Raw genomic sequence first — 14,788 nt, forward strand, 5'->3', positions numbered from 1 at the left:
ATGCATTCACGGTTCTTCAACTCGTTGAGAAATGCAGATTGGCTAATGGCCAACAAGCTACTTCAACCATAAACGAAAGGTACAGCTATCATGCTTATAAATAATTCTGATTTTTATGTTTTGTTACATTTAACTGTCAAAAATGCTGTTATCGAGATAATTTCCTTAGTGGGTGACTTCAGAGTATGTGGGAGAAACCGCGCTCAGCGGTGATAGACTAGTAATTTACCAATTGGAAGGGTCATTCATGTGGCCTTTCCCAGTTGAATGAGGTAAATACCACCTTCCTACTTGTTTATGAACGCAGCATAACTCGAGTCGGGGCTCGGGATTGTTCTGCATCATCGTTCAACATTACAGTACTGTCCTTTTTCAATTTTCACACCTTCATATGCAGAGTAGAGGACAAATTTGTACAGAAGTGTCCACGTTGCACGTATAATTGGCATATTTTTACGAATGCCTCCACTTGCAAAGATCGAGATATGACCAGTGTGAGCAATGTCATTTGACTGCCTGCCTCTCATTAACTGGGAAGGAAAGTACAGGGCATGCCATAAAATTGGTCAAACAATGCAAATCACACAGAAAACCATTCCATGTGTCAAGAACAAGTCTTGAATATTGCTAGTTGCCTATAATAAAACACAGGATACTAGTATTATTCATACAACTACAGCTCACAGACAGTGCAAAACCACACCATGAACAAAGTGGTCCTATATGAACACTCATTTCAACAATCTATTCCTCTATCAACCAAAAAAGTATGTCTGTATTGTCAATAATATGGTCATATGGATAACAACGAATGGTCAAATAGGATTGTATTTGTGATTGAGATTAACCGTCAAGCACATTAAAACAGAGATAAGGTGCAGGCAAAGTTAATTTAATGGCATAAAGACAATAGAAATGTACATGCGATACAAATTGGATGGCATCATGTTTAGCAAAAAGAAGATGAGAAACAAACAATATTGTAAATTAATGTCAGTAGGAATAAAAATTTTGTTTTAGTACTACAAAGAACAGTATTGTTCTCTAAAATTCACCTTGGTGCATACCCTGCAAACAGAAATTAGTCGTAAGGATGTCCCCAGAACTTCGGAAGGTTGTGTCATGGTCCCCTGGACATCCTGTTTGCTGGGTATCTATGCACTTCAGTCTTGTCTTTATTTTCTAGGAAGCTCATCAAGAAGCCTTAGCTGCAAATTTCCACCTCTGTAGCCACTGCTGAAAAGTCAGTCCCCCCTTGCGTATGTCAGGCAGAGCAAACTGAGCAGGCTGATCCCACCTGCACAGAAATAACACAAGAAAAAGGTGAATTGTCAATAGTAGCAGGTGAATAATATGGAGGTTCAATATGACTAAGAGTTATATGGGAGAAAGTGTTAATGGTAGCACTTACCAATGGGAAATGGCAATCTTGACCTGATACCCATAAGAAAGGCCCTGTGAGCAGCGCTGGGTAAGCTCCCGAACCTTGGGCAATAAAGACTTAAGCAGCTCCTTGTCTTCCTCCAGGACACGTAGCAGGAGGCCTAAGGAGGAATACATAAAAGGGAGATGAAAGCGAGACGAAGAGATCAAACATGTACGATTGCATAATCTGCCTTTGGTTAACTAGGTAAAGATGAGTGATACAGTTTGATTGGCATCTGATTGGATGGCATCAAGCTCTACCATTTGTTAGTTTGCGTCTTTGAACTCTATGGAAGATCTGTACCTTGTTGGTCAGGTGCAGGAAGCAGCGCTCCCTGCTTCTCTACATTTGTTAAAGAGGAGGAGTGCAATTGCAGCAAACGACGCAGAAATCGAAGCTCCAGATGCTGGGATAGAGCTTGGGTGTACAGTTCCTCAGGGGCCTGGCAGAGAATCATAAAGAAGACACAAAACAGACAATACATAAATAAACAAGAGGATAAGAGCAAGATGCAAACCACTGGGTGCATAAATGGCCATGGAATAATCAGCTGGGACTCACTCGATACATTGGGAAAGCCAGGCTTTGACACAGATTGTGGAAGGGCAAGGAATGCAAGCGATGGATAGACAACCACGATGCTGGAATTCTCTGCTCGCTGAAATATATATAGCAGTTTACAAAACTTTACCATCTGAAAAATGTTCCTTTGAGCATTTTTTCTCATCCAGACCAAATAGTGATAAGGATAACGCTTCTCAACCATCAAATACGAACAAATATGAAGCGCTTACCCTTCAATGATCCTGCGGTCAAGTGTCAACAGTGACACGTTCCCAAACTGTCGGGCCTCTTGGGACACAGAGTTGCGAAGCCTATTGGCTGCTGAAAGAACATTAGCAAATTGGGGAACCAGCTTTCCCTGAACAAACTGTCCAATCTTAGGTCAGACAGGAGAGAAGAAAAGGTCAAGTTAGATGGCCACGGTTTACACAATATGCATTACAGTACACAGCAGCATAGAGTGGGTTACCTCCTTGTGCACACGAGTCAGTTCAGTCTTAGCTGTTGAGTTCCCCTTGATCAGACCGCTTATCTGTTCCTGCCTGACATCCTATAAAGAAAAACATGAAAAAAAGTGTCACATATACCTTTATTTAACCAGGTAGGCCATTTGAGAACAAGTTCTCATTTACAACTGCGACCTGGCCAAGATAAAGCAAAGCAGTGCGACAAAAACAACACAGTTACACATGGGATAAACAAACATACAGTCAATAACACAATAGAAAAATCTATATAGTGTGTGCAAATGTAGTAAGATGAGGGAGGTAAGGCAATAAATAGGTCATAGTTGCGAGATAATTACAATTTAGCATTAACACTGGAGTGATAGATGTGCAAGTAGAGATACTGGGGTGCAAAGGAGCAAGATAAATAAATACAGTATGGGGATGAGGTAGTTGGTTGAGCTATTTACAGATGGGCTGTGTACCTGTGCAGTGATTAGTAAGCTGCTCTGACAGCTGATGCTGTCCCTAGAATTTTTAAGCAAACAGCTGGAGGCAAGGCTTTCTCCTATAGAGCTCCATTTTTATGGAACGGTCTGCCTACCCATGTCAGAGACGCAAACTCGGTCTCAACCTTTAAGTCTCTACTGAAGACTCATCTCTTCAGTGGGTCATATGATTGAGTGTAGTCTGGCCCAGGAGTGGGAGGGTGAACAGAAAGGCTCTGGAGCAACGAACCACCCTTGCTGTCTCTGCCTGGCCGGTTCCCCTCTTTCCACTGGGATTCTCTGCCTCTAACCCTATTACAGGGGCTGAGTCACTGGCTTTACTGGGGCTCTCTCATGCCGTCCCTGGAGGGGGTGCGTCACCTGAGTGGGTTGAGTCACTGATGTGGTCATCCTGTCTGGGTTGGCGCCCCCCCCCCCCCCCCTTAAGTTGTGCCGTGGCGGAGGTCTTTGTGGGCTATACTCAGCCTTGTCTCAGGATGGTATGTTGGTGGTTGAAGATATCCCTCTAGTGGTGTGGGGGCTGTGCTTTGGCAAAGTGGGTGGGGTTATATCCTTCCTGTTTGGCCCTGTCCGGGGGTGTCCTCGGAGTGGGCCACAGTGTCTCCTGACCCCTCCTGTCTCAGCCTCCAGTATTTATGCTGCAGTAGTTCATGTGTCGGGGGGCTAGGGTCAGTTTGTTATATCTGGAGTACTTCTCCTGTCCTAGTCGGTGTCCTGTGTGAATCTAAGTGTGCGTTCTCTAATTCTCTCCTTCTCTCTTTCTCTCTCTCAGAGGACCTGAGCCCTAGGACCATGCCCCAGGACTACCTGACATGATGACTCCTTGCTGTCCCCAGTCCACCTGGCTGTGCTGCTGCTCCAGTTTCAACTGTTCTGCCTTATTATTATTCAACCATGCTGATCATTTATGAACATTTGAACATCTTGGCCATGTTCTGTTATAATCTCCACCCGGCACAGCCAGAAGAGGACTGGCCATCCCACATATGCTCTCTCTAATTCTCTCTTTCTTTCTCTCTCTCGGAGGACCTGAGCCCTAGGACCATGCCCCAGGAATACCTGACATGATGACTCCTTGCTGTCCCCAGTCCACCTGACTGTGCTGCTGCTCCAGTTTCAACTATTCTGCCTTATTATTATTCGACCATGCTGGTCATTTATGAACATTTGAACATCTTGACCATGTTTTGTTATAATCTCCACCCGGCACAGCCAGAAGAGGACTGGCCACCCCACATAGCCTGGTTCCTCTCTAGGTTTCTTCCTAGGTTTTGGCCTTTCTAGGGAGTTTTTCCTAGCCACCGTGCTTCTTCACCTGCATTGCTTGCTGTTTGGGGTTTTAGGCTGGGTTTCTGTACAGCACTTTGAGATATCAGCTGATGTACGAAGGGCTATATAAAATACATTTGATTGATTGATTGATTGATGCTTATAGTTAGTGAGGGAGATATAAGTCTCCAGCTTCAGTGACTTTTGCAATTCATTCCAAATAAAATCAATTTAGCCTCAAATAAATAATGAAACATGTTCAATTTGGTTTAAATAATGCAAAAACAAAGTGTTGGAGAAGTAAAAGTGCAATATGTGCCATGTAAGAAAGTTAACGTTTAAGTTCCTTGCTCAGAACATGAGAACATATGAAAGCTGGTAGTTTTTTTTAACAGGAGTTTTCAATATCCCCAGGTAAGAAGTTGTAGGTTGTAGTTATTATAGGAATTATAGGACTATTTCTCTCTATACCATTTGTATTTCATTAACCTTTGACTTTTGGATGTTCTTTTAGGCACTTTAGTATTGCCAGTGTAACAGTATAGCTTCTGTACCTCTCCTCACTCCTACCTGGGCTCGAACCAGGAACACAACGACAACAGCCACCCTCGAAGCAGCGTTACCCATGCAGAGCAAGGGGAATAACTACTTCAAGTCTCAGAGCGAGTGACATTTGAAACGCTATTAGCGCGCACCCCGCTAACTAGCTAGCCATTTCACATCGGTTACACCAGCCTAATCTCGGGAGTTGATAGGCTTGACGTCATAAACAGCAGAGCTGCAGGCAAAACACACAAAAGTGCTGTTTGAATTAATGCTTACGAGCCTGCTGGTGCCTACCATCGCTCAGTCAGACTGCTCTATGAAATAATAGACTTAATAATAACATAATAACACACAGAAATACGAGCCTTAGGTTATTAATATGGTCGAATCCAGAAACTATCATCTCGAAAACAAGACGTTTATTCTTTCAGTGAATTACGGAACCGTTCCATATTTTATCCAATGGGTGGCATCCATAAGTCTAAATATTCCTGTTACATTGCACAACCTTCAATGTTATGTCATAATTACGTACAATTCTGGCAAATTAGTTCGCAATGAGCCAGACAGCCCAAACTTGCATATACCCTGACTCTGCGTGCAATGCATGCAAGAGAAGTGATACAATTATATTAAGTTAAAATAAGTCTTCATTCAGTATTGTTGTAATTGAGATTATTACAAATAAAAAAATATAAATAAAATAATAATAATAAATCAAAATAATTACATAAAAAAAAAAAAAAAATCTGCCGATTAATCGGTATCTGCTTTTTTTTGGGTCCTCCAATAATTGGTATCGGTGTTGAAAAATCATAAACCGGTCGACCTCTATTAGGTACACATTGGAGCAAAGATACGCACCGCATCGATTATATGTAATGCAGGATACGCTAGATAAACTAGTAATATCAACAACCATGTGTAGTTAACTAGTGATCATGATTGATTGATTGATTTTTGTAAGATAAGTTTAATGCTAGCTAGCAACTTACCTTGGCTTCTACTGCATTCGCATAACAGGCAGGCTCCTTGTGGAGTGCAATGTAATCAGATGGTTAGAGTGTTGGACTAGTTAACTGTAAGGTTGCAAGATTGAATCCCCCGAGCTGACAAGGTAAAAATCTGTCGTTCTGCCCCTGAATGAGGCAGTTAACCCACCCACTAGGCAGTCATTGAAAATAAGAATGTGTTCTTAACTGACTTGCCTAGTTAAATAAAGATTAAATAAAAGGTGTAAAAATAAATAAATAAATAAATGGGCCAAATCGGTGTCCAAAAATACAGATTTCCGATTGTTATGAAAACTTGAAATCGGCCCTAATTAATCGGCCATTCCGATTAATCGGTCGACCTCTAGGTAAGATAGTCAGTTTTACAAGGGTATGTTAGGCAGCACGAGTGAAGGAGGCTTTGTTGCGAAATAGGAAGCCAATTCTAGATGTAATTTTGGATTGGAGATGCTTAACCTCTGAGCACGGAACCCGGTAGCGGGCTGAAATTCCACAACATACGGTGATCGCTACATAAATAGTCATATTAAACATTCATGAAAATACAAGTGTCTCACATGTATCGAAAGCCTAGAATCTTGCTAATCCAACTGCGTTGTCAGATTTAAAAAAGGATTTACTGCGAAAGAATTCGAAGCGATTATCTGAGCATAGAGCCCCATAAAAAACAACTATTTCAACCAGCACAGGCATAACAATCACAAACTGCATTAAAATAAATTGTTTACCTTTGACGATCTTTGTCTGTTTGCAATTCCAATGCTCCTTGTTACACAATTAATTATCTTCTGTTTGATCAAATCTGTTTTTATAGCCTAACACGAAACATTTTGTGAACCGCTTGTTTCGTGAATTCCGTCTCATTCCATTTTCGACGACACATTCCAGGTAAATAACCCACACAGAACGTGACTTTTCCAGTCATGTTTGGTTTCACTGCAATCAACTGGTTTGTTTGTAACACAACCAAACCTGATGGGCCACTTCGCGGGATGTATTGACTGAAAGAAACCGATTTGAAGACAACAAGTAATGACATCACTGTGCACCAATGATATGACCACTGTTTCGTTGATTGACTGTATTTTAACCCAATGACCACTGATTGTCTTGAAATCTAGCTGGGTAGATAGTCAATGAGCTGAGGTAAGCGGCAATATGCAATGGTTGTGTGTTGGAAGACCAACCCATGTCGTAAACTCCAGCGTAAAGAGAGTCATTCGCTATTGAAGTTTTATTCCGGAAGGAGCTACGCATTTTACGCACAGCGTTGTTTTGCTAAGCGCGCACTGTGTATAATCTGTAACGTGCCTGCAGAAGAGGAACCATGTCACTGTTTTGGACTGGTAAGTTCTTCTCATGCTAATGCCGTTGTTTGAAATTAACAATATAAAATATTATTTGTGAAATGAAATAGTCTATTTGAGGCTGTTGAGGGGAGGGCAGGCCCACAACAATGGCCAAAGTGAAATGGAGATAGTAGATCTAGCTGGTCTGTCATAATATAATAGAGACAGTAGATCTAGCTGAAACGTCATAATATAAAAGAGACAGTAGATGTAGCAGGTCTATAATAATATATTCAACCTTATGTTCCCTGTGTTCCCTGTATATATATATATAATCTGTTTACTATACCTCAGCAGCACAATATTGTGTAGAGCTTTGGCAAAGTGGGTGATGTTATATCCTTCCTGTTTGGCCCTGTCCGGGGGTCTCATCGGATGGGCCCACAGTGTCTCCTGACCCCTCCTGTCTCAGCCTCTAGTATTTATGCTGCAGTAGTTTGTGTCGGGGGGCTAGGGTCAGTTTGTTATATCTGGAGTACTTCTTCTGTCTTATCCGGTGTCCTGTGTGAATTTAAATATGCTCTCTCTAATTCTCTCTTTCTCTCTCTCGGAGGACCTGAGTCCTAGGACCATGCGTCAGGACTACCTGGCATGATGACTCCTTGCTTTCCCCTGTCCACCTGGCCTTGCTGCTGTTCCAGTTTCAACTGTTCTGCCTGCGGCTATGGAACCCTAAACTGTTCATATTTACTCTTGAGGTGCTGTCCTGTTGCATCCTCTACAACTACTGTGATTATTATCATTTGACCCTGCTGGTCATCTATGAACGTTTGAAAATCTCGGCCATGTTCTGTTATAATCTCCACCCGGCACAGCCAGAAGAGGACTGGCCACCCCTCATAGCCTGGTTCCTCTCTAGGTTTCTTCCTAGGTTTTGGCCTTTCTAGGGAGTTTTTCCTAGCCACCGTGCTTCTACACCTGCATTGCTTGCTGTTTGGGGTTTTATGCTGGGTTTCTGTACAGCACTTGAGATATTAGCTGATGTAAGAAGGGCTATATAAATACATTTGATTTGATAGAGGACTGAGGTTCTTCCAAATATTGAAAGTGTGTAAATAGTTAACCATGTTATTTTGTAAATGTATATATTTTTTGCCCCATATTTTTTGGGGGGGGGGTGGGGGGGGGGTGTGTTTGAATACCATTTTGTATATAGTTATTTGTTTCAAAATGTATACCTTCACCAATTTGGCCACTTGGGTACATTTGGGCTACTTGTGTGGGACACCTGGGTGACGTCGTGATAAATGTCATGTAGCACACTCATTTTGGAAGTTATCATTCTGAACCTTTGCACAAGTACTGTTGCCCTCTTATATTTTTCACTGAAATTGTCCCCATCATCCTATCTGAATGTTTGTTTTATCTTGTTCATTTTAAAGATACAACAATAAAAATAAAAAACGTATGTTTTTTTAATTGTATTATCTAAACCAGATCTATTGTGTTATATTCTCCTACATTCAATTCACATTTACACAAACTTCAGAGTGTTTTCTTTCAAATGGTACCAAGAATATGCATATCCTTGCTTCTGGGCCAGGGCTATAGGCAGTTAGATTTGGGTATGTCTTCAGGTGGAAATTGAAAAAAGTAGGGGGGGTAGCTCTAAGAGGTTTTAATGTGAGTCTGGAATGAGAGTTTACAGTCTAACCAGACACCTAACTATTTGTAGTTGTCCACATATTCTAGGTCAGAAACGTCCAGAGTAGTGATGCTAGTCGGGCGGGCAGCGGTCGGATGAAGAGCATGCACTTAGTTTTATTAGCATTTAAAAGCAGTTGGAGGCCACAGAAGGAGTGTTGTATGGCGTTGAAGCTCGTTTGGAAGTTTGTTAGCACAGTGTCCAAAGAAGGGCCAGATATATACAGAATGGTGTTGTCTGCGTAGAGGTGGATCAAGGAACCACCAGCAGCAAGAGCGACATCATTGATATATACAGAGAAAAGAGCCGACCCGAGAATTGAAACCTGTGGCACCCCCATAGAGACTGCCAGAGGTCCGGACAACATTCCCTCCGATTTGACACACTGAACTCTGTCTGAGAAGTAGTTGGTGAAGCAGTCATTTAAAAAACCAAGGCTATTGAGTCTGCCAATAAGAATGCTGTCGACAGAGTCGAAAGCCTTGGCCAGGTCGATGAAGACGGCTGCAAAGTTGTTTTTAATCGATGGCGGTTATATCATTTAGTACCTTGAGCGTGGCTGAGGTGCACCCATGACCAGCTCGGAAACCAGATTGCATAATGGAGAAGTAGGGTGGGGCTGAAATGTGTCAGTGATTTGTTTGTTAACTTGGCTTTCGAAGACCTTAGAAAGGCAGGGCTGGACGGATATAGGTCTGTAGCAGTTTGGGTCTAGAGTGTATCCCCCATTTGAAAAGTGGGATGACTGCAGCAGCTTTCCAATCTTTAGGGATCTCAGACGATACGAAAGAGAGGTTGAACAGGCTAGTAATAGGGGTTGCAACAGTTGCGGCAGATAATTTTAGAAAAAGGGGGGGGGGGGGGGGGGGGGGGCTTGGGCAGTTTGCTGTGGGGGGTGCAGAGCTGTTGGCTGGGTTAGGGGCAGCCAGGTGGAAAGCATGGCCGGCCGTAGACAAATGCTTATTGAAATTCTCGATTATCGTAGATTTATCGGTGGTGACAGTGTTTCCTAGCCTCTGGGAGGAGGTGCTCTTATTCTCCATGGACTTTGCAGTGTCCCAAAACTTTTTGGAATTAGTACTACAGGAAGTTTCTGTTTGAAAAAGTTAGCCTTTACTTTCCTAACTGACTGTGTATATTGGTTCCTAACTTCCTTAAAAAGTTGCATATCGCGGAGGCTATTCGATGCTAATGCAGTACACCAAAGGATGTTTTTGTGCTGGTCAAGGGCAGTCAAGTCAGGAGTGAACCAGGGGCAATATCTGTTCTTAGTTCTACATTTTTTGAATGGGGCATGCTTATTTTAGATGGTGAGGAAAGCACTTTTAAAAGAACAACCAGGCACCCTCTACTGGCGGGATGAGGTCAACATCCTTCCAGGATACCCGGGCCAGGTCGATTAGAAAGGCCTGCTCGCTGAAGTATTTTAGGGGGCGTTTGACAGTGATGAGGGGTGGTCGTTTGACCGGGGACCCATTACAGACACAGGAAATGAGGCAGTGATCGCTGAGATCCTGGTTGAAGACAGCAGAGGTGTATTTGGAGGGCAAGTTGGTCACAATGATATCTATGTGGGTGCCCATGTTTACGGATTTAGGGTTGTACCTGGTAGGTTCCTTGATCATTTGTGTGAGATTGAGGTAAATGTGTGGCAAGTGATGAAATAGTAATGATGGCAGGTTCTCACCCCAAGCTGTCTGAAGTCCATGATGTTTTGCCATTGGCTCCGTAGGTTGCGGAGGTCCTCCTGTCGGTCGCTGGCATGCTGCTCCATTTGAACACACTGGTCCCGCAAACCATTTCTCACTGCTGCCTGAATCACACACTGCATCTCCAGCTTAAACACTGACCTGGGCAGGACAGAAACATGGGAGAAAAGAGGTTTTAAACTGGGAAAGCGTAAAGAGCATCACAAACAATAGATACAGACAACAAACCAGAGTATTCTGATGAATTGACATGACTGGTTTAGAGGCTGAGCATGTTCATTGATGACATGTAAATGTAATGTAAATTATGTGGAAGAAGCCAATCTATAGTGCAGATTTACAGTGACAGGGCGTCGGTTTGAGATTCCCCGCCAATCAGCTCTAAATGTGCCTCTTTCTTTCGGGTATGAAGCTGGGTCTGGAGCTGTTGAATTCGTGACCGTGTCTGAGCCAGTTCCATCAGACTCTGTTCCACCTCCTCCCAAGCTGACTGCAAAAAGATCCCACACATATTACTGTTCTAGCATATGCAGTGTCTTGGCACCCATGTTGGTATTTTAGTGTAAACGGAAACATGTAAAGCACCTGTAAAAGACTCTTAACGGTTGGTAGCTCTTCCTCTTCTTTTGAGATGTCCAGCAGGTGATTACTCTCGTAGCGAAACCTAAAATAAAACAGATACATCTGCCCCTATAATTCAAATCCATGCAGATATTTTTGTCCAGCTAACTTTATCAATTTAACCATTTATCAGCCACCTGAGTGGCACAGCGGTCTAAGGCACTGCTTTGCAGTGCTATAGGCATCACTACAGACCCGGGAACGATCCCGGGCTGAATCACAACCAGGCCATGTTCGGGAGTCCCATAGGTTGGTGCACAATTGGCCCAGCATCTTCCAGGTCAGGGGAGCGTTTGGCCATGGGGGCTTTACTTGGCTCATCGCGCTCTAATTACTCCTAGTGGCGGGCCGGTTGAACGGTGTTTCCTCCGGCACATTGGTGCGGGTGGGTTAAGCGGGTGGGTGTTAAGAAGCACAGTTTGGCGGGTCATGTTTCAGAGGACACATGACTCAACCTTCACCTCCCGAGTTGCAACGATGAGACAAGATTGAAATTGTGGAGAAAAGGGGTTAAAATACAATAAAACATTTTTTTAAATATACATATTTTTTTAACCATTTACCGTAATGCAGCAACATCACGAGCCATACCCAAAGAGGCAAGCATCTCCTCCAATGTAATTTCCTGTCCCAAGGCCAGGTACTGCAAGGCTGACAGCACTTGGTTCGGAGGATAGCATTGCAACAAGTCCTGATGAGATTAAAAAAAATAACAATATGATTCTCACTCAAATAAAGAAAATATGAAACAGACCATGATGTAACTATCTAGGTGCAAACAATGCAACTTACCTCCACAGCACTTAACCAATGCTGAAATACTGCAGTTCTCTGTTCACGTGTCAAGCTGAAGAAAGAGAGAGAACAATGATTTATCAATAGAAGTATCCCATGGATGACTCCGGTTCCTATATAAAACCATCTGATGATTCTTACTGTGTGGCAGTGGAAGATGTCATGTTCAATTCACTCTCTTGCAAAGACTGAAAGAACTGGAGTCTTTCATCACACAACTCTCGGACGCTACGCTAAGGAGAAAAATAAACAAGACCAGTAAAATGCAAAACCATCACTTCGAAGACTATCATATAAGTAATAAAATATAGTAAAGCACTTACCAGAACCTTAGGCTCTGCTCCTGATGGGTTGAGATGGTCCCCACTGCTATTGGAGGTTTCATTTCCAAACAGCACCTTCACCTCTGCCCTCCTGCAAAACACACCAAAAGTAAAGAATGGATTTAGGGTTGGCTTGAGGTGTCAAATGCATGTGGAAGTGTAGTAAGAAATGGTAAAAGGGTAAACGGCAGAGGCTCTAGCAAGCACACCTAGACAGCTGCTCCAGAACCTGGGAGTGCCCACTGATCTTGAGGATATCCTCTGAAAGAGAGTGGCGCTCCTTCACGCAGCGCTGCTTAAAAGCCTGTAAAAGCAGCTCCCTGCATTGGTTCTCCTCCACCATCTCCCAGCTCCGGTTAATGGACTCCTCTACTCAATACAAAGGGATTACAGAGAACAGTGCGTCAAGGCGAAAGAGGACATCCACATATACAGACCTAGCAGATTTTGGGATGTGGTATGTAGAAAAAAGTATATATTTAGTAAAATGCTCACCCTCAGTAACCAGCTGTGCTTCAGTCCCATTGATTTGAGAGTCCAGGTGGTTTAGTTCCACTCTCAGCTCATCTATCTGCTCTTGAAGCTCAAACCGCTTAGCAGCATCACTCTGCCCCACTACTTGTTTCAACTGCAAATGTGTGCATACAATAATGTAAAAGAATGAGCACACAGAAAACATAACGCTAACACGTTGCTACAGTATCACATTTAAGACTATCAAACTATCTAGACATTGGTTTAGAGAAATATGGTTGTACCTCCTTATCGTGCAGAACTTTGTACCTGAGAGAGCACAATGTCAAGGCTTGTATTACTGTACATACAACAAAACCTGTGTGTCATATTAATATCAGAGAAATTAGGCAGTTATCCTATCAAGAGTTGGTGTCATCTCAGAGACAATGAAATTATCACATTTGTAGGTAACTCAAGACACCAAAAATAAAGGATACCATCGGAGATTTCCACGCATAACCCTTACATTCCTGCAAAGAGAAAGGAATAGAGAAGATATTGGAAGAACACACGTAAAAGGACAAAACGACAATAGTTGACCTAGCTACTACAAAACAATTGATAGAAACACTAGGAAGTATAATTAATAAGGTTGTAAAAACCTGTCTGCATACCCACCTCTGATTGAAAATATGTTGTGTGACATATCTCCATATAGAGGCACCCGGGCCAACACACAACCTGAATCAAAACAAACATCAATATTCTTAACGTTACTTGGGTTAACTCAATGTTGGGACAAATTCGTTTTAATTAGTCTGCAACTGCCGATATGAAAGACTGTAGTTAGAATTGCTACAAAGACAAAAAGGAATAGCTCAACAAGGCCAAAAAAGGTGCATGTACGTTAAATTGGACATTTATGAATGACGTTACGCACGTTTTAAAGTAGTTGTCGTTTGGGAGACTTTGGGTTGGTAGATTAAATTCTTCAATCGCCCACCGCTTTAGCTCCCGCAGCAGGGTCCTGTCTCCCATCCTTCTCCAGACAAAACAAGCGAGGCGTTAGCTAGCTATCCAGCTCAATAATTCTCAACAAAATCGAATACTAGCAAGTACATTTTAGCTTGACAGGTGGCTGTAATAGTACGATGGCGAAGTAGATTTGCTTCCAAGTGATTGACTGTCAAAAATATGGCAAGAAAAGTTAGCTGTCCTACTTTGCTCAGTTGGGCGCTTGTTATTTTTCCGCCCGTTCAATTTCCCGCTCTGCAGCATATCCGGGGACGTTTGCTTACGTTCTGAAACAGGACAAATAGTACGTCAAACGTTCTACAACATTACGCCGATTCTGTTGCAAAACATTTCGGAAGCAAACTGAACGAAACTGGACGAGATCGACCTGGATTTGTCTATGCAGAATTCTCGTTTTGGTCTGTGTGATTCTTAAACGGTTTCCGTAATGAACACGAAAAGGTTACACAAAATGGGAAACTTACATTTGAGTAATTTAGCAGACGATTTTATCCAGAATGACTTAAAGTTAGTGCATTAATTATAAAATAGCTAGGCGGGACAACCACATCAGAGTAAGTACATTTTCCCCTCAATAAGGTAGTCAGAGCGACACAGCAGCTTTCATCCACTTCACCATTCCGTATAAATACATATTCCAGTCATATGGCAAATAATAATAAAAACCTAATACTCAGGGCCGGTCCTGGACGTTCTGCTGCACTAGGCGAGATAAAAATCTGCCCGCGCTAGGTTTGGGCTTCGGCCAATTTTTTTCTCCGCTAAAAGTCGGAGGAGCAGAACATAATAACAGGCCAATTAATAGGTTAAACACATTTTTAATACATTTGTTTAGTAGGCTATATTATCAGTTCAATGTCAATAACATAGCCTAATATTTTCAATCTGATTACATTGATAAAATCACGAATGCCCTGGATGTTCTGCCGCCCTAGGCGAGACAAAAATAATTACATTTTATACATCCTTGTTCATCTACGCATGGCACTTTCAGAAGTTACCTTTCCACCCAGACAGGCTCTACTGACGCAGAAAACTGTAAGCTTCAAATGCTGGGTACTCCTCCGTTGTATAACCCAGCA

General features: G+C 42.5%; 1 protein-coding gene across 2 annotated transcripts; it reads right to left on the reverse strand.

Moving 5' to 3' along the window:
- Positions 1-871: 871 nt before the first annotated feature.
- On the reverse strand, positions 872-14,427 carry LOC110524450 (HAUS augmin-like complex subunit 5). Of its 2 annotated transcripts, none has more exons than XR_016496277.1 (21): positions 14,171-14,427; positions 13,892-13,972; positions 13,612-13,710; positions 13,350-13,412; positions 13,169-13,201; positions 12,974-12,998; positions 12,711-12,843; positions 12,425-12,584; positions 12,216-12,306; positions 12,034-12,125; positions 11,890-11,944; positions 11,661-11,788; positions 11,062-11,140; positions 10,818-10,966; positions 10,455-10,617; positions 2,460-2,540; positions 2,221-2,311; positions 1,988-2,084; positions 1,730-1,868; positions 1,412-1,544; positions 872-1,297 (listed from the first exon to the last, which is right to left on the reverse strand). XR_016496277.1 is itself a non-coding variant. In XM_021604090.3 (21 exons), the coding sequence occupies exons 3-21, from the start codon at positions 13,707-13,709 to the stop codon at positions 1,195-1,197; spliced, it is 1,968 nt and encodes a 655-aa protein (XP_021459765.3). In that variant the 5' UTR covers position 13,710; positions 13,892-13,972; positions 14,171-14,427; the 3' UTR covers positions 872-1,194. The 2 variants fall into 2 exon arrangements, 1 of the variants encoding a protein (XP_021459765.3); XM_021604090.3 differs by having other exon boundaries at positions 2,221-2,366.
- Between the last annotated feature and the right edge of the window lie 361 nt (positions 14,428-14,788).

Source organism: Oncorhynchus mykiss, chromosome 5 (genome assembly GCF_057628025.1).
Source record: "Oncorhynchus mykiss isolate SJ-2025 chromosome 5, ASM5762802v1, whole genome shotgun sequence".
NCBI lineage: Eukaryota > Metazoa > Chordata > Actinopteri > Salmoniformes > Salmonidae > Oncorhynchus > Oncorhynchus mykiss.